The following is a 21,117-nucleotide window of genomic DNA, read 5'->3' as shown; positions in this document are numbered from 1 at the left end:
GAAGTTTTTTGTCTCAAACGACGAGGCTATTTTGTCGACAATTCGGTGGATCTGGTGGGTTGTGGAGTGATTTTTTCTGAAACCAAATTGGGTATCAGGTATAATTTTGTGGGACTTGAGAATGGGTCTGATTCGTTTAAGCATTACTTTTTCGAATAATTTCCCCAATACTGGTAAAAGACTAATTGGTCTGTATGAAGAAGGTTCGTTTTTTGGTTTATTGGGTTTGTGTATAAGTATGATTACAGATGGTTTCCAAATTAACGGGAAGTAGGACAATCTGAACATAGAATTGTATATGTATGTGAGAAGAATTATTGATTTTTTTGGGGAGATGCTGAAATATTTTTTTGTTATTTGGTTGTTTCCAGGAGATTTTTTGATTTTTAGCTTTTGTATTAAATTTTTTATTTCGTTAGGAGATGTATGTTTGATAGGGAGAGACATTGGTAGTGGGCTATTGAGAAAGTTAGTAATTTGATTTAAGTGACTTGGTTCAGGAATTAAATCGCAATGAGGAGTAAATATTTCGGACAGGTGTTTCCCAAAAGTGTTGGCTTTATCAACGTCAGAGAAGGCTAAGGTACCGTCTGATTTTTTTAAATGGAAAGGTTGATCTTTTATTTTTAGAATACTTTTGGTGGTTCTCCATAAGGATCCCTCTTTAAAACATAATGACTCATATTTGTGTTTGAATAACTCGGACTTGTGGATCCGAATTTTAGTTTTTATGGTATTAGGTGATTGTATTTTTTTTTTTTGTCGGATGGTAGTCTGGTGTGTTGCCAACGTGAGCGTGCACGAATTAATAAACTTACATTTTATTTTTACTTTTCTTGTGTACTATTAGAATTTTAAAATATTATTATTAATATGAAGGAACAATAGAAAAAATGTAATAATTATTAGACTTTTCATTTTTTGCCCATCAAACAAATCTCCTAAAATCTCTTTGAAGTTGATTATCAGAGACCTAACATTTCAAATGTAGCTCACTTGCTTGAAAATGTCGGTGACTCCTGCATTAAACATGAATGCTACTCATTATAATTTTCAAGTTATTTCAATGAAAAATGTTGACATTAAACGTTAAATTATAGAACCCAAGTGATTCTTTTGGCACCAAAACCACCGTTTTTAATGTGCGAAAACGGTAACATTCGTATTTTACTTGTCATCAACGTTTTCTGTTCCTGCCAGTATTTTCTACTAGACACTATTATTTATCGATGTGGTCACACGCGCGTTGAATGGGACGCGCTTTTACCCGGGCGGTCAAACTTTCGTTTTCTTCCAACCTTTTTTTACTCTCCTTCGAACGATAAGACTACATCGTTTTTTTCTAAGTATCGCAACCGGATTAAACGTAATAAATTTAATATTAATTAACGCGTCATATGACCATCGGACTACGTGTTTTTGCGACTGTCAAAGCACTCACCGTGGCTGTGCCGAGTTTGGCTGTGGCGCACGGAAGGATAGCGCTGCCGCCGATCTGCGACGTGACAACGGTACCGTTCTCGGTGACGAACATGTTGTCCGGGCTACCGAGCTCGTTAATCAGCGCGTTCCCGGGGGGATAGTGGACCGCCGCCGACGACGACGAAGATCTCGACAAATGACGTTTGTGGTGGTGCACTCTCTGCTTCCGGCCCCCGTACCCCGACGCGGTAGTAATCTTTTCCATAGCCGACATCATCGGTAAACCGCCTCCGCCGGTATCTCCGCCGTCCTCTTCTCCGCCGCCATCGCCTGAAAACGCAAAAAGATTTGAAAAATTAAACTATCCCTCTTTTTCCATACCACTCCCCAACAACTGTAGAATACTTAAATACCGCGGAACCCAAACGATTGCTTTCTTCCAGGCGCACACATGTAGAACACACACAATCCTAGCGTTCGAGATCGAACGTAATTATTTTTACCGTTTCTATAAAATATAACGAGTAACACAAAGATGTTCATTTTTTAGATCTTAAATCGCATTTAAGACTACACGGTTAGATTTTTTTATATATTTCAAAAATATAAACATGATGGACGACATGTAACTTTGTTAAAATAATTCAACTAGAAAATTGCTATAGAGTTCCAATATACGTGTAATATATCAAACTATGTGCGTATGAAAAATCTATCTGGCCTGAAACAAATAATAATCAGTCGGATAAAACTAGAAATCTGCTATATTTTCTTATCAAATAAGCTAGTTTCAAAGTAAACTGTTACCTATTTTATTGCAAGAATCGTCTAAGTTTTCGATGTCTCTTTTAGTATAAAATGGTATATTAAAAATAAAACGTGAAACTCCACGATAGAATAAGATACGTGATTGAGTGAATTATATTACTTTATATTGGTCTTTTAATATGAAACCAATAAATTTAATTTCGAAAAAAATTATTATGATTAAAATAGGTCTGGTGGATCAATTAATTTTTTTAATGTGTAATGCGCACCCTACACGAGCAGCAATTTACAATTTCTTAATGGAGTTGGGCGCCAATTTGTAGTCGTATTGACTTCAAATAATTAAATATAATATGATATAATAATAATTATTTCCGTTTATTTATTTCATTTACAAAGTTTTTAATTTTAATATATCACATGTAACAATAATAATAATCATAATATTTTATACTGTCGGTATTTAATACGGCAAATACTGACTATAAAATATAAAAAGAATATCGCGAAGGAACACGAAAATCCCATTCACAATTATAATATTGGTGTCTGAATTTAGTGAAGTACCAACTAACACAACAAAACTTATTACCACTGGTTGTTTGGTGATCTTTACAATGGCACGGATCACTCGGATTCAGTGGCGGTGGCACTGAAGGACACGATATCACTTATAGGTTCATAATAGACAGGCGGTACGGCGCGCTCGTATGCGGTGGTGGCGGCACGGATGATACGGTCGACTGAAATTGATCAGCGCTCTAACCTGATGGCCGAGAGACATTGATATAACTAAAAAATGACCGACGACGTGAAATATCTAAGATACGGCGGACGACAATGATACTGCGGACGACGATTAACGCAACAAAGAGTACAGCTAACACATTACTAGCTGAGCTAGTGACAATCCTCTAACTAAGAGCCGAAAGGACTGTGTACCGCTAATTTTGTAATGTGATAGCTGCATGCTCCGGAACTGACGATTTGCCGACTTGCCGGTGTGTCCAATGGGTATATATAACCCATCAACGTATATTGACTGTGTTCGCGGATCATTGGTTCTGGTACACTTAATATCATTGATGACTGGTATCCAGAGAATCTATTGCTACCTTTGACTGAGTATTGATGGTGTTACAATGGTCAATTATCACCTTTATGGCGATAATTAATCATTAATTGAATTAACATTAATAATTTAAAACATTTTTTTTTAAATACAGGTGCTGCACATACGTCCTTTGTTGCCAATATCTTAGGAGTGGTATAATTCCGTTGTTACTCATTGAAACGTAAATGTAGTAACGAATGCCATCTATGTTACCATAAATGGCGTTCGTTACAAATGATAGTTGATACCAATAGAACCAAATCTCTTAATAATGTAGAACAATGATAATACTTTTACTCGTTAAGTAAGTAAATTAAATGAACATTTTTTTTTATACGTGATATCAAATTATAAAAATTAAAATTTAGAAAAATTGTACATTTAAAGAAAACTGCACAAATTTCATTGAAATATTTCGAAACCTAGTTATGCTTTTTAAATTAATTTCTATATGTAATTGGTAAATAAATCATGTCACTATGATTAATATTTATAGAATAAGAATCAATAACTAATATTGTACAACGTAAATCCGCTGGAATATCAGATTTTGTAAAATTTCATTTTCTATCACTAATAAACTTTTCTTGTGATTTTCTGGTTGGTTTTTTTTAATATACACTTCCGAAAAAAACGCTAAGAAATCGTAACATTTTCATTGTAAATAACTCAAAAAATACATTTCGAAAATGATATCATCAATAGCGAATGGCTGTATATATATAAGCGTTCAATGAACATTTAAAGTTCTACAATAATTTCGTCTGTCGTTTGTCTAATCGTATAAGTATGTTTGAAAACGACCACCACCGCTCGCACCACATCACGAGCACGCGTAGAAATAACACTCGAAAAACTATGGCTCTACGAGTTCAGTAATATATACTGGCTACGGACATGGGCAATTAAGTCCGTTTTACGACCTGGTCGAAATTTACAACAATCATGGCTGCTTGTTCATGGAATTTTTCACAGCGCTCGAACGCAATGCGGTTTTTGGTTTGGTTTAAATAATCGTGTAACCCTGATGGGACGTGTATTTATTGCGGTACCGGAGGTGAATGATGGATATAAATTAATAGAAAAAAAAAAAAATCGGTGAAAATATTACGAAAACTCGTACGCCGAACCTCATCTCCAAGTCGTAATGCTTTCAAGTTGACCCCCCCACCATCACCCAAAGGGTCGAATTTTGAACGACGGGCAACATTTTTTATCAACAGCGTTTATCCAAGCATAACTTTCGGGAACGAGATATCGAAAATATTATAAAACCCAAAGTGGCACGAAAATTCTTTTCCTCGCAGACTGGATACGAGAATGATCAAATTATGTCCACAGCAATTGACAAACTTAAGGAGACCGAATCGAAGTACCGGCGATCAAAATCGGAACTCCGACAGAATGTGTCCGACGACGGCAATGTCGAAGAATGAACGCAACCGCAGAAATTTCATTCGACTGATTCACATCGAATATCTAATAATATATACTCGTATATTAAATATAAAGCCATATTGAAATTAAACTAACGCACTTCCGTAAACGCTTGTGATAGTGCTATGGCAAATTTTAAACGCGTTAAGAACGATGGTCGAACGAATGCGAGCGAAAAAAAAATAAGTACACGAATATAAGTCTATGTCATAGTTTCAAATCCAATCGATACTTAAATATGATACCAAAACGATCCAGCTGTGCAGTAGCCGACATCTGCTCATAGCAGGATCGATTTTCGAGTCAATCGGCGTTGGGCCGCAGTCGCGTTGGCAGAAATCTCGTTTCCTCGGGCCTTTCCCCCTGAAAGGACTGAGCTATTCAAACCAAGCACGGGACGTGTGATTATATTTTATCATGTAACTTCTTCTCTCCTCCTCTCGCGTCACCTTTCCCCAAAAAAATGGTATCGATGCAAACGAAACGAATGCAATCAAAAGTTACGTCAGTTAACCTCAGAGTACACGGAACGCCTCCAGAGACGCGCTAATAATGACTTTGTTCGCCATGAATCTACTGTTTACACGAACTTTTTCGTACAACTCGGGCCGAGAGAGCGTGGAAATCGCTGCAGGTGTGACGAGCCAAAGCGACGGGATAAGTGCATGCCAAAATCTACATTATTAACTTGAAATTTGTTCGTTTTCAGACACGACTGTTCCTGATAGGTTAAGAATGAGCTTATTACGACGCTTGAAAACCAAATTGATAAGTATAAATTTACGTTTTACTATCGAAAGTGTTTTTAAATTTTTAAAGCGATAGAGCAGTGATGCCCAAACTTTCTTTCTTAGTGAGGCGTGCTTCGGTAAATGATTGTCTTAGAGCGGACTACCCAATATAAAAGTACGAATAATGTTAATATTAGTCTAATAATAAAGTTTTGTTACACATAACAGATAAACAATATACATGTACGACATTCATAGCCAACTAGTTTCCGTATATTTTATTGACTGTTGAAATACATATAACAGATTGAGATACACGTTGTAGATGCACATTTACTTGATTGGAACGCTTTTTTAAGTGAACATGTGTCATGTCGATATTAGATCGTAACTAGTGATGGGCAAAAGTGTAATAACTACCGACTTAGTCGGTAGTATCAAATGACTAATTTAGTTACTCGAACATTTTTATTATTCGATTTATTTTTATTATTCGACCAGTTATTATTATTTTCGACTAATTTTTATATATAACTTATATTATTATTATTTTACTTTTTTTTAATTTTTATAATTTGACTTATAATTTTTATTGGACTGATTGAAAGCTTTTAGCAGAATTATTTTATCCAACATAATAATATAACAAAAAACTTAAAAAACTTAAACATTACTTCAGAGCAATATAAATTAATATAAATTAAAATTTAAAAATTTACAACTGTTTTAAATGAATTTTGGGTATTAAATATATTTTATATTTGTAGTGTATGACGTAAGTTTCATTATTGGTATTTTTGTTTTAACTAGTTTAAAATAAAAATACGACTACAATTTCTCAGAATTACCGAATTATTAGTTCTTAATTTTAGTCGAATAGTTATTTGTTGATTAATTTCATTTATTCATATTAGTTGGTGGTAAACATTTTAGTCGAATAATTAGTCGACTAAATTCATTTATTTTTGTTAGTTGGTCTTAAACATTTTAGTCGAATAATTAGTCAACTAATTTTATATATTTTTATTAGTTGGTCTTAAACATTTTAGTCGAATAATTAGTCGGTTTTACGTGATGAAAACCGACTAATAGTCGGTAGTATTAAGTAGTCGTTCCTGCCCATCACTAATCGTAACATTTCTATTTGTAAAATTCCGAATATAAAATTAATACAATAATCACGTTTTGCAATATTTTTTTCTTATTATCAGCCACAGAATACGTTCGTGGGTCACACGTGACCTAACTGATCACCACTGTGATGGAGGCATGTACTAATATCACATTTATGATGTATTCAACGAATCATTTAAGTCAAAATTACGAGACCGTTTAAGTATTATATCATTTGTAGCATTCCTATGTTAAGTAAAAACTAATTTGCATATAATGCTTTGAGTGCAAAGCAGGAACGTCTAGAGTTGTAGCGGTATTGCGTGTATAAGGCAGGTGATGTATGAAATGTAAAACTACTATGATTTGATAAATGGCGTACAAATGTACATAGCTATTAAGTTCAATACCGGCACATCTCAGTATACGAAATTATCAAAAACAATTTATCATGTGTGCTGTACAGCAGCATATTAATTTAAAAAATCACATAGACTACTACGTGTCTACGATTTTGAATTTCGAATGGTATGCTTTCATAGTATTTGATAACTTCATACTGTAAAGCATGTTTAAAAGTGTTTCGAACTTATAAGTGAAATTGCGTCGGTACGTGACCAATTATATTATCTTAGTTTTAAACTTGAAATAGGTTTTTCTCAAAATCGTACATTTTTAGTTTCCTTGTGCTATTACAGTATCGCGTGCTCACTAAAGATTTATCTTTCCACGAGTCGTACAAGTTGTCGATGCACCGAGGCCTCGGGAGTAGTTTCAAGATGTTAGCTGTGTGGCGAGGATCAGACTTCATCGCGGGCTTAAACGATACAACAAGTTAAGCTTCGGCGTTTCCAGTAAACATAAACACTTACGGCACGTCGGGTATTACAACCTTCCGCCTAAGCCGACCGTCGCCCGTTTGTTATAATAATACGTATTGCGTGTCGTTTGGGAGAATGTCTGCCCCGGACACTAATGCCGATTATTGAATGGAAATTGATTCGTTATTAATACCACGACGATTCATCAAGTTCCGGGATAGTTGCGATATTATTATCAGTCTGATCGCATTTGTCGTGTACCATGTACCACGTATCGGGTTCCTGGGAACAGCTACGCCATGCCGAATATTAGCTCACGTTCTCGAGCACCACTGATGGGCACCCCGGCAGTCGAAAAGACACACGTCTGATCCAACTGTGTTATTCATTCGGCTGGTAATTCCCGATAGTTTCGTATTATTTCACTTCCGGAAGATTGTATCCGGTACAGTTACTAGGTCAAATTATGGCAAATTCAGACGATCGATCAACTAATTCGTCCATGCGCGATTAATCATCTCAAAATTAATCAAGAATACAATACAACTTACTAGTCATGAACAGATGTATACTGCGATTCGCTTGATAATTATGTAAATGCACGGGTATAATACGTAGCTATACTCCTAAGATTAGTAATTTATTACTCGGTGTGCTTGCCCATTTATATACCTGCAGATGAATATTAATTATTTAAAAAGTCGTTTGACACATTTGCTACGTAATATTATTAAGAGCAAAATATGAGGGGTGTTTCATTTAGTATTACTAAAGATGCAACAAATGTAAACCTGTACAAAATATAGTTTAAAATTAAAAAGAAAATTCAATCGTTTTAAAAGCTCGGTGTGAAATGGAAGGTTGATTTTATTATTCATATTTTTTTTAAAAAAAAAAAAAATGTCCATAATCAAATTTATCCGCCGAAAAATATCAAACATGATTATTGTTTTAAAATCAATGTGCGATTTCTTTTCGTTTAAAAACCAATCATGTTTGAGTATATTAATTGGTTAAGTTATATAAAGTTATACTTTATCAGGTATAAAAATGGATAGTCTTGTACTTCAAGTGTAATATTAATGATATTGATGTTTTCATGCACGTATTCGTATAACAATTTCAATTCGTTTGATGAATGGAATGATGAAGATAATCGAAGAATATATAAAAAACAATACGATCTTTTACTGTAAACATTGTTGCCCATGAACAAACATTCAAATATACAAGAATTTTATTACAAACCATATATTATGATATGATACCATTATAGTATTATTTTTAACATTAAAAAGAGAAAATAAAACGTATTTTTCAGATACACGAAATCATATGCAGTATAATTTTTACACTGATAATAGCAATTCGTTTTGTTAAATGAAAACTTCACTTCATAACTGTCTCCTCACAAAATATTGAATCCAAAAATGTTAATGGTTGATTGTTATTTGTAATTATACGTAGTTTATTACTTTCAAATGACAATATCAAACAGTGAATTTTAATTGATGGTAATTTTTGATTTATACAGAAGTAAATGTTCTTAAATTATATCGACTATACATACAGTGGTTATTGAGTAGTTATAAGACACCTCGAGTTTCTATGTATTGATAGAATTATATGTTTTGTAACTTGGAAATAAAACGTGTCCTTAATGGTATAGTTATGATATAGCAATGATATAGCTAATACAACACAAATTTATAAACTTAGTCGAGCTATAAAAACCTGTGTTGTTGATTTTTGCACACATGATTCACATGTATGGTAGATTTAAGTGGTTCGTTTTTTATTCAAATTAAATGATTTACATTGGTTACAAACATTGTGTGTGACTAACTAACTATTAAAACAACCGAATTTCTATATAATTCTACAATATATTAATCATTCAAAGTGAATTCAATTTATTATAGCACGAGATTGATATTTTTGTTTTAATTCCATATTTTTGGTAATAATACCATGATTCAAAAAAATTGGCTTTGGAAACCATATAACATTAACCTCGCAGAATATATAAAACGATTGTGTTAGTTGAATGATCTTTTCAAAACTGTGTAAAAAAATAATCACTCTTATTCAATTAAAAATACAATTCATACATTTTTTTGGACGTGAACCATTAATAAACAATATTTTTTGACTAGTATTAGTATATTATATATTGTTACAGCTGAGAGATAAATTAAATTACTTTATCGTTGTTTAGCTTATATTAAGACTAGCGAACAAATAATTATTGTTCGTGTTGATGTTTTCTTCGCACAATAACTCAACGGTCGTCTTATAAGTCTTGTTTGCAGCGGCTAGTGTTAAAGTGAACTCAACCATTATGATGATTTAAATGCTCGTCTTACAAATAATCTACACAGGTTATGGTCATAATACATCATGCGTTTAAAAGGGGCACAACGTTCATCGCGTTGATCGTAAAATCTACAATATGAAACGCGAAAAAATAAAATTGCACACGCTTACAATACTATACTATACTATACTATACTTACGACTATTGTGTCGGTACCTATTCTTACGCGCCTATGGACCAAATCGTTATTTTTGGTGAATGTTCGAATTATTTAACTTCTATTCAAACGCTAATGGATAAATAATATATATATATATCAAATCTCCAAAAATAAGATCCTTTTAGCTTAGTTGAAATATTTAGCGATTTTTAGTTATCAAAAAAAAAATAATAATAATAATAAAAATAAGTGGGGAAAAAGAGAGGGAAATTGTGAAGGAATACTACGGATAAAAGAGGTTCAGAATAAATAATTCTAGGTCATGAATGGAGAAAATAAATCTGTTGGTGTTAATGCGGTCTCCAAAGGTACGGTCATGATCTAATCTAATAAAATACGAGTGCCCAGCTCCGCTGAAAACACCGAGGTTCAGATTCCATTTCGTTGGACCGAAGAATCGCGAGCTTGGTATGTAGGTAGGTAGGTACTTGGGCCAAGGAAAAAGAAGAAAAAAAAAAACCAAAGAAAAATAACCGCTAAAAAACGCAAATACATAACCAAAAGAGACAACTATTTTTCCATCCTTATTGCCGTCCAGGAAAAAAAATGAAGGGACACAAAGTAGCAGAAGGAAAATACGGTATAAGCTCACCGAATCCTGAATTATGTCAACGGCAGTGGGTCGCTATTTATCAACATGCGAGAATCTTCTCCAACACTCAGCCCCCAAAATTTGAGGCAAGCGTAATAGGGTGCGGAAGTTCCCGCGAAAACACCCCTTATATATTCTAGTCCATTTATATGCAAATCACTCGAGAGAAGAATCTCGGGGTCGCTTTTCGTTCGTTATTGTCATAACTAATGCAACAACGAAATCGGTTCGGCGACAAAGCGACTATCTAAAACAAATTTTACAACTAAGTGTTTTCCCGCTTTTTCCCTCGTTTTATTACGGACTGCAAACGTATAAAGTTTTGTAAAAGCCTATTATTCTGTGTTTGCTTCTAACTCGAAATTATTTAAACTTATATTCGATACAGCGGTTATCAAACAAAATCCGTCTGTTCCTTTTAATGGTTTTAACATGTTTTTTATTTCGACAATTCACAATAAAACATGAGTTACAAACAACGCTGTATTCTTTAATTCGCGTGATTCAAATTATACGGTTTTAATACATTTATCTTGTTTATGCATAAAATAATTTATATCGTCAATCCCGAACAGTAAAAAATAAAAACAAAAAATAAATAGTTTTATTTACCTGTTCGTTTAATATTAAATTATTATAACATGAATTTACATATAATTATACTTAGTAAATATGCAGTAAAATATATAATAAAGTCTTTAGATACAAATCATATGGACCTGAATTTATAGAATAAACATTCTAATGAACAATATTTTAAGTTTGCATATTAACTTCATCATTGTTTAAACTGAATTCGGATTATAAAATGTTTTGTATCCATCTTAATTTAAAGTAACACTAAATGTAGTATTTTTAGGAAATATAAAATAAATTTTCATCAACACATTCTTTACGTTATACTTGGGAAAGCAATAAATTATGTCATATTATAAATACTACCTAGCCTTTAACATAATTTAATATATAAAATTTTTTTTGTTATTTTAAACATATTTATATTTATTTTGTTCGCATAATGATAAATTATTTCTAAAATTCAGATTTCCAAAATATTTATTTGAATACAAAATTATTTATGGATATGCCACATACATGCTTTATTACATGTTTATAGAACAATAAATTATATGATGGATCTTTTCAAATATTGTTCCTCGGAAATCACGGTGATTGAAAGTTGTAATCGTTTTTATGATTTTATTGGACGATATATTTTAAATTACTCATTTCTGTAAATATAATCAAATATTATAAATCGGTCATAGTGTCTGCATTATAGATATATAATACGATTCGCTATATTCGCTATAGTAGATTTTAATCAAAGTGTTTAAACTCAGTATAAATAGTTAATTATTTTCTTTTATATGTAACAATAATAATAATATTTATTCTATGCTGTCTACTAATAAAATTATAATATTACTCAGAATACTGTTATTGATATTCAAAAAATACGGTAAGTATGAAATATATATAAATGTAAATTAAAAAAAAAAATAAATATAATAAACAATAATTATTCTACTTATATATATTATTATATAAATTATATTACCTCGTATTCATATTTTTATAAGTAAAAAAATAATAATTGTCTTATTCTTCTATCTTATTTGTAACTATTATGAAAATTTGAATGCAAAATTTCAACGGATGAATGTGAAAGAAAATTTAATACATTTTCTATAAAACATATGAAATATTTTGTTTTTCCTGTGAAATTTCGAGCATTATATTTGATACATCTTATGATTCAGTTATTAAATGATTCTTGCAAAATCTAAAATTATATTCAAAGCTTGAATACAATGAGTTTCATTAATAAGCTCAAATATTTTCTTAAAATAAAATATAAATAAAATTAATATATAAATAACTATAACGCTGAGGTAATTTAAGTTACTCGTAGTTATAACATTTCCAATTTGTGTTCTAAATTATTGTTAATTTATATTTTAATATATTTTAATACATATATAAAATACATTTTACTCCACCAAGTCTTGAAAAATCAGCTTTAGAACAAAATAATTATAATAACAAAAACAAAATAATTGGTGATAAAATGTTATAAATTTGTTATTATCTCCTCGGATTTTAAACTATATTTATTGGGAAATGTATTATACTTGCTTAAACAAAATAATTAAATTGTCATTATGTATTATGAAAAGGATAAAAGTCTTAAAATGTCTTAAATTGTAAAGTTATTATATTTGTACAAAATATTCAACTACTCACCGTTTTACAAAAGTATAAATTATTTATTTTTTACAATTAATTATATGATGTGAACAGAATGATTCTAATTATTTCCGACCCATTCAAAGAACAATTGATTTCTTTAAATAAGAAATATATACGTAGGGTGTTTTGGTACTTATGTACATTTGTATTGAAACAGTTTTGAAGTATCCTTGTCGCTTCTGAACAAACATCAAACATCCTTAAGAAATCGAATTTTTTCTCCACTTAACTGAATAAAATTATGTAAGACATAAAGATTTGTTAAATAACGCGCTACAGTGTCTAAACATGATAACTATATAAAACATTTAAACATTGTTAAATGCTTTTATATTTTTTGTTACTTATTTTAATATACAAGCCTTTGTGTATTACACTTGTATACAAGTACCAAATATAAAAACCTGTTTTATATAATTTTGTCTCAAACTAAGTTAATGTCGGCCAACGATTAGCCTTTATTTTGATTGTATATAAATATATACATATAGTTAGATAAAAGTTTATCGACTCAAAAACATTAATGTTCTTTGCAGGGCATTGTATTGTGTTTGAATATTCATAATCATAATAATTGAAATTCCTTTGTAGTTCCAAGGAAAGAAATAAGTTGTTTAGTGAGAGCATCCTGTCGAAATAATGTATGCATCAAGTTTTCTGTGTTTTCGTCGAAAATAGCAATGTTGTTTAAAGTTATTGCCATAGCGTGTTCGTATTCAGGAAAATATTTCCGTACTAGAAGTTATACAATGGCATATAGAAACACTATAATGTTCTAAGACCATCAGAGTGACGAAGAAGAACTGATTAAATAACAATAGTAAACGTTGCTTCTGAAATGTTTCTAAAAAAACCGATTGTTGACGAGTTAAGTTTTTCCTATACATGTATACATATATGTGAACGTGACGGAACAAAATCATTTAAAAAAATATATTTCATTTACATTTTTTACGATTTCTTTGTGAAGTTTAACGAATTTTAGATTTTTATTATTATATACATGAAACATCATATTATTTACTATATCCACTACCCAATTCATAGATATATTTCAAAAATATAGGTATATATATGTACGTGTGAATTATTTTTATGGTTACATAAATATGGTATAAAAAAACATAAATTAATGAAAACAATGGTACAAAATAACAGTTCAAGATGCCAACACAATCACTTTTGGTCTATGGAAAACGCTTAAAGTTATTTTAGTTGTCAAACGATATAATGTAATTTATTTGTTTAAAATGAGGACCTAAGAATTTTCAATTGTAACTGTCGTTGTTTTCTTCGAAAATATAAAGTAAAATCTGAAATGAAATAATATTAACGAAAACTAAGCATTAAAATACTAAATTTGAACTTAAAACTAAATTATAACTTCTTATAAAAAAGAAAATAAATAAGTAAATAAAAAACAATCATTATTTTCAATTCAAATGTAAATTGCCTTTTTAGTTTTTAACAACTCTAATATTTGCATTTTTTACAACACTGCCGCTAACGAACGTGTATTAGTAAGTAAAAAGTTTTGATCGGATCTTAATTTTTCAATATTTTCAATTCCAATTTCCAATAAATGATTATTATACGATGAATGAGTGAAGTTACTCAAGGTTTCCAATTTATTTAACAAATCTTATAACATAATTTTATTTGGATAATATAATATACATACATGAAAATATATTCTTGAAATGACTTATGGTCACACATAACTATATTTGTTTAATTCTTATGTTAGTGTATTGTGTGTATTTAGTTACGTATTTCCATGATAATTGAAATGTATTTATTTTTCATAAAAAATGACCACCTTATTATGATTGAATTATCAATTTCATAAACAATTTTATTTAGCTTATGGTTGTACTATGAACTATAAATTACACAATTTGTTAATTTTATAAATAGGTATATTTCAAATATTTAATGTTCTTGTGATTTTATTCTAGCTAACTAATGAATTGATTTTGAAACAATTCGTATCCTTTATTATATACACTTATACCATAAGTTTACTTATATAAACAAGTGAATAATTAAAAAAATAGCAAAACTTAAACATTTTAAAATATCTTGTTGTTTAATTCTATACAGAATATCATAAGGTGCGCATGTTATCAAAGACTGCAATATGCTCGTCGTTTTGCTTATGTAATTGTATTTATTTTTACAGCTAAGCCGAAGTTCAGATTATTATACAAGAAACTTTCATAAAACTAAGACTAATGGGCAACAAAAAAAAAAATAACCCGCATCAAAATCAAAAAAATGCTAAGACTTTTAAAATAGACAAAGTAAATAGACAAAATATAATTTAATTCTAAAATTAATAAAATATAATGTAAAATATTTTTATAATTGTAAATAGTAGTTAAAAAACTGCAACTAATGGCCTTTGCTTGTAAAAAATATCAATAGTAAAAATAAAAAAAACGTAGTATAGATAAATTCGTTAAATAGAATAACTAGAACATATTTATTAACTGCGCGTATTGTATTAAAAAATTATCCAATAATATAAATAAGTGAGGTATATGTTTAAAAAATGATTTCGAATACTATAACAGCGAACTGTGTATTATATATAAATTAATATGTTTTTGAACAATAATTAAGAATATTAACGCCGACATCAATTGTTAAATACTTACATATAATCTATTTCTAACACTAGATATTGGCTTAAAAGAGGTAGATAATTGGGTAATTATTTAAGTAGTTTGTCTTATGTAAGTTGTGAAATTAAAAAGAAAAATATGATTTTCAGATATTGCTTTTGCATTATTATAATCAACATAATTCTATGTTATTTATTATATCACTTATTGTGTTATTTCAATGAACGAGTATTATAGTTAATGAACAGAATAATTATACTAATAGCGAAAAAGAAAAAAGAAAAATAGTTTGCTTTAGTTTATGGAATGGTTTAGAACTAATTTTATTGCTGGAACTCTAAGTAAAGTTAATACTCGTAGTTATGATAGCAATTCGTGAATACGGCACGTTTATTAAATATTATTATTCAATGTAATATAATTTAATTTAAAGCGTCAAGAAGAACGAAAACAACCATATTTTACAATTGATACATAAAATATTTTTCTGCCTCAAAACCAACTAAATCTATAGTCATGTTCTGAACAGTAATGCAATTTTTTTTTTTTTTTTTTTTTTTTTAGTTTATAATAATTATCTTAACTATAGTTAGGGCACGAATAAAGGTATATCAATCGTGTTTATGTTATGGGAATGTTAATAAATAATACGATATTATAGCATGACGTACATTTATTATTTTAAACGTTCGTTGCTGTTTAGATTTAGAATAAATAACGCCTGTGCATTATTGGGTGGACATTTTGATCGTAATGTTTATAATTCTCGGGGCCAGCCATTTTTCGAACTAAATTAATCACTGGTCATTGTTTCCACAACGATTCACTTTGCATATTTTAAACTCCCGAACACCGTTAATATCATATTTATTGTAAGCGACGAGGTCCGAAACCAACTTATCGGTTCTCCCAGTTTATGAGTCATATTTTAAAACATGTTTTATCTACCACGTTATTTCCATTTAACTTACACACACTATACAATGCCCGCCTAGTTTGTATTAAATAAAACATTTCAGTGATCAATTATTTCCAAAAGATTCGATAATTTTTTTTATATTTATTTTCTACGCGTACAGTTTTGAACTAATGATTTCAAAACGGATTAAGGTTATTTACACGTGACCGTTTCGTATCCGCATCATCCGTTCATTAAAAGTGCAAGTGTAAATACATACAATCGATTTGTATCCATGATATTGTGATCTTACGTATTTTTCATATCCGTATCATTGAAATCTCCAAAAACGTTGTGTCCGACAAATTTCAAACGGAAACGGATGGTGCAGATGCGAAACGGACACTGGACGGACATATGTAAACATGCTCATTTCACAACAAGTACACAAGCTTAAAACGCCGGATACAGAATGGACGGTTACGAGTTAATAGACCATTACAGGGTGTTTTTTCTCCTCGTACTATAATAAGCCACAAATTGTTGTCCATAATTCTCTTATAAATCACATCTACTACTCGTACACTGTAACGGAATTAATAATGTTTTTCTGCAGTTTGCGTTCGACGTGCGAAATGCATGCTAGTATTTAAATCAGCAAGGTCTGGGGATATTTATATTTACATGTATATTAATTTTAGAATGCATAGGTTTATTTCTGTTCTCGCAGTACGTTATGGGACCTAGAAACATGTTACAGTTGAATACGGGGATCACATAATCCACTCTTTTTCCTGGGAGTCCATGCAAGCCGTTATCAGTCCTAGATTTGTACATATGGCACTTGGCTACATACTACATACTATATCAAAATATGATCGTTGAAACGTTATAATAAATATCATGAATGTTTTTTTTAAACCCAATATAGCTGTCCTGGCAATCGATCAATGGGTTAGCTTCCAGCTCGCTGTGAGATACCTTAATACGGTGTACACTTCATTGCACATACATGTGTTTTAACATTATCATAGGCCAATAAGTTATTCACGTACCATATACAGTATATTATATTGTAGACGAATTGTACTTATGTAATGTCCTAGGGCTGCTGAAATTCTACTGTAAAATGTTCGTATTCTACGAATTGTGTTACGAATGGAGAAATACGAAAATGTTGGATGCCTGATAATTATCTCTTGGATAGTAATTTACGTCGATTCAAAGACTAGTATGATTTGAAATTTTCATTTCATTATTTAATTTAGGATATCTAAACATAGCATACACGTTTTTTATTATTTATAAATTATTAGTGGTAGTATTTATATCAAAGGGTTGTTTGAACATAACATATTTGTTTTTTTATTATTTATAAATTATTAGTGTACCTATATCAAAGGGATGGATGCGTTTGTGTTTTAGGTATGTGTACCTACATCATGGAATGGACTTATTTTTTCGTAATTCATTGAACGAAATAGATCATAAATAAATCAGTTTGTTGTGTTCAAACAAAATTTATTATTGCAGTAGCGTATTGTTAACGATTATTTCTCTCGTTGTAGACTGATAAAATAATGAATACATTTATTATATATTAGGTATAAATAATTTATATATATATATATATATATTTAGAGAAACCTTCAAAACAACGTTTTGTATCAAACATCAATAATACTTATAGCGTAAATGATACCTACTTACCAACGTCATTACCAAAAAATGATGCATATAAAACACACTGTTACTACTTTTATTATTCACTACAATAACCAATAACATTACAATAATATTGAAATCAAGACATTCGGTTAATTCCATTGAAAAACCAGTTCTATGCATGATTCGCTTTTGAATAATTTTGTTAGTACAAAATAGTATTATTTATCATATAATATAACCAGTAAAAATATCGCTAATTAAAGCGGACAAATATAATGGATTGTAAGATTTGACAGTGAAACAAAAAGTAAGTTTTATAGTATAAATATATTTTATAATTATACTCAATTTGTACGTCTAAAATTTAATAAACTAATTTTTCCCAATTAAATATTTCAAAGTTCTGACATAATCATAGGCGAATATAGCGGATGCTTGAAATGCTTAACTTCCCAAAAACACTTAAAGCTTCTCAAACTTATTGAACACTTTTTAATGTAAAGAAAATTTATTCCATTGTCTTTCATAATATCACGATTTATCGGTCGAAAGTCACTGTCGCAATGGATTATAATCGAAATGACAAAAATAAAAATGTTCGGTAGCTAGATAATGATAAATTTGCAAATAAAAATATGTTTATCGTATTAAAGTAATAAAATATCCATTTAATTATTAATTAACAAATGTTTAATTAAATTTATAATAAATTATTGATTTTCAAAGTGCACATTATGTAGGCAGCAGTACATACTTAGCAGTTTTTTTAGTTAGTGCGTATTGTATGTAAAATTGAAATTGAGAAGGTGTAGAAAACAAAGCTCCAAACAAGTATCATTATGTAAACCAAGTGTTAATCCTTACCACCTAAAATTAAATCAAACATTTTCTAATTTGATCAAGGTTGAAAATTAAAACTATGAAATGACCATGAACAAGTCATAAACAGTTCATAGGTTTCCCGTATAACATGCCGGCACTGCTTTCCGTTTGTTATAGTCGTGTAATGGTTGTACAGGGCATAGACTCTATAGATCTCTAGACCTGATGTTATGTTCATATTATTTGCAATTCACTTTATCTCTAATGTTCACATTAGAAAATCCACGACAAACCGTGAACTTCTCCACTGTTGTTTACTAAGAATTTGATTTAAATATTCAAAGTTGTGCGACACCATATGCGATTCGGCATTCCAAACATTTCATACAATTCACTACAACTGTGAAGTAGGTAGCGTTCGGTGTTAAAGGTTCAGCGTCGGATTGTTCCCAATTATTAAGCCGGATCACACTTTGTGGTTATTGGAATGAAACGGAATTCTACTGTGAATAAAATATAATCGGATATTGTTCTTAGCACTTTAAGAATAAACAATCGCATTGGACGCACGATCGCTTTCGCTTAATAAATTAACCATTTAATGGATTTTAATATACGAAACGATTTTTATTTTTAAAACATGTCAATCGTGTCATCTCGGCAGACGAATAATACTTCGAACAATTAAACGACAATATATTTGTTTAGTTTTGTACAAATTTACGATTCGGGTTACTTAAGGAATGCCAACAAAATGAAAATTCGAATTCGATTCGTCAACACCAAATCCGTAAAATCTTTAGACGTGAAGTGAAATCCATATTAAACAATGTATGATTTTGAGCATATAATGGTACACGCATAAAAATAAACCGTAAACTTGTATGTTTTCCGAACGTGCGTACAATGCCTCGAGTATTTCTTATTGTAAATTACTATATATAGGTATATAATATATAGTTTTGAAGCAAAACCTTATTTTCCCAATGGTTTTCGGCCATTTCCTTCTGCGACAAGAACGAAAACGGTAAAAGGTAAGAAAAATCTTTTTTTTATTCTCTCGGATAATATAATCTGTACGATGCGAATAAAAGTGTAACGAATACTGCGAAATAAGAATTGCGCGTAGGCGTCGGTAATAATAAAATGTGATATACAATACAGCATTCATCTACCATGGGCATATACTCGAATTCGATCTGAAAAAAAAAATTTCGGATACCCAAACAAGGATATAATGTATGTACGTATATTGATGTGTTACAACGATGAGACGAAGCCTCGGTTAGCCGTCAAAAAATCATCGTCACTACTTGTCGCATAACGCGAAAAGGTACACACTTGCATAGACATTGTATTACTGCAGTCGGTCACTCATCGCGGTGGTAGTGGTGGTTATATATTATGTTCAAGGGGGTGAAAATAAAGTCAATTCTCTCCCACCCCATAGAACTTTTATTTATACACATAATATATAATATACCTACGGGTGATGGGTACTAATGTATAATAATGTTTGTATATTAATAAAATTAACTTAACATTAATGTATTGACTTATAAAATGTAACTTTTATTAATTATTATAATTATATCGGTTGTGTGTGATTGAAACATAGTGTACGATAATATACAGTACTATGATAACATGTTGTTCGTGGTTAAAACGGTAAAATATTTTGCTATTAAATCGTATGTTCAAAAACTTAAGAGGTGTCAAATTGAATAAATACGGACCAAATCCCAATGGGGGAGGGAAATTCACCTATCACCCCCTTATAACCGCCACCGTGATGTCGGTGCTAGATAATAATACGAAATGCATTTCACGATAATATTGAATCGAAGCTCGGCAAAAAACGGGAACGGGAACGGTGGCGTAAGATTTGCCAACGAAACTGTTCCGAGCGGTCTCCGGAATGCGTACACTTGACGTACGACCGTCTGTAAGAAGATTTCGAGTCATTATTTATTGAAGGGAAACTGTCCAAAGTGAATCGAATCCGCGTCAACGCAAAGTCTCGCGCTCGTAACACACGCGCGCGTATTAGTCGTATCTTTCCGATTGCCCCGTGATATCCGCCCCGTACGAAATAGGGTAAGTCGGATAGCTGTTCGTACGGGATAATATTATGTAAACGAGCGCGTTATTATTAGTATAAACCGCACTCCTTCTACCCACTCGCTCAATCCGTCACTTTCCGCTCCTTTCTTGCGTGCTCGCGTATCCGCAAGGGACGGGTCTAATGGTTGGCCGACGTATAAAGAGAATAACGTATCCTCTGTTCACGAAACAAAGTATACATGCGTGCGTG

General features: G+C 30.8%; 1 protein-coding gene across 6 annotated transcripts in view; it reads right to left on the bottom strand.

Annotated features, from left to right (window-relative positions):
* LOC112680671 (hemicentin-2-like) overlaps positions 1 to 21,117 on the bottom strand; it is a 258,542-nt gene that overhangs the window by 37,676 nt on the left and 199,749 nt on the right. For all 6 annotated transcript variants that reach the window (XM_025550846.1, XM_025550845.1, XM_025550849.1 and 3 more), the window contains one exon: positions 1,442 to 1,752. In XM_025550846.1, the coding sequence (XP_025406631.1) occupies positions 1,442 to 1,752 (311 nt within the window). The remainder of the gene's footprint in view (positions 1 to 1,441; positions 1,753 to 21,117) is intronic.

Source organism: Sipha flava, unplaced genomic scaffold, assembly GCF_003268045.1.
Source record: "Sipha flava isolate LNK unplaced genomic scaffold, YSA_version1 179_pilon_pilon, whole genome shotgun sequence".
Classification (NCBI taxonomy): Eukaryota; Metazoa; Arthropoda; class Insecta; order Hemiptera; family Aphididae; genus Sipha; species Sipha flava.
Note: the sequence above shows the minus strand (reverse complement) of the source record. Positions and strands in the feature narration are given on the sequence as shown.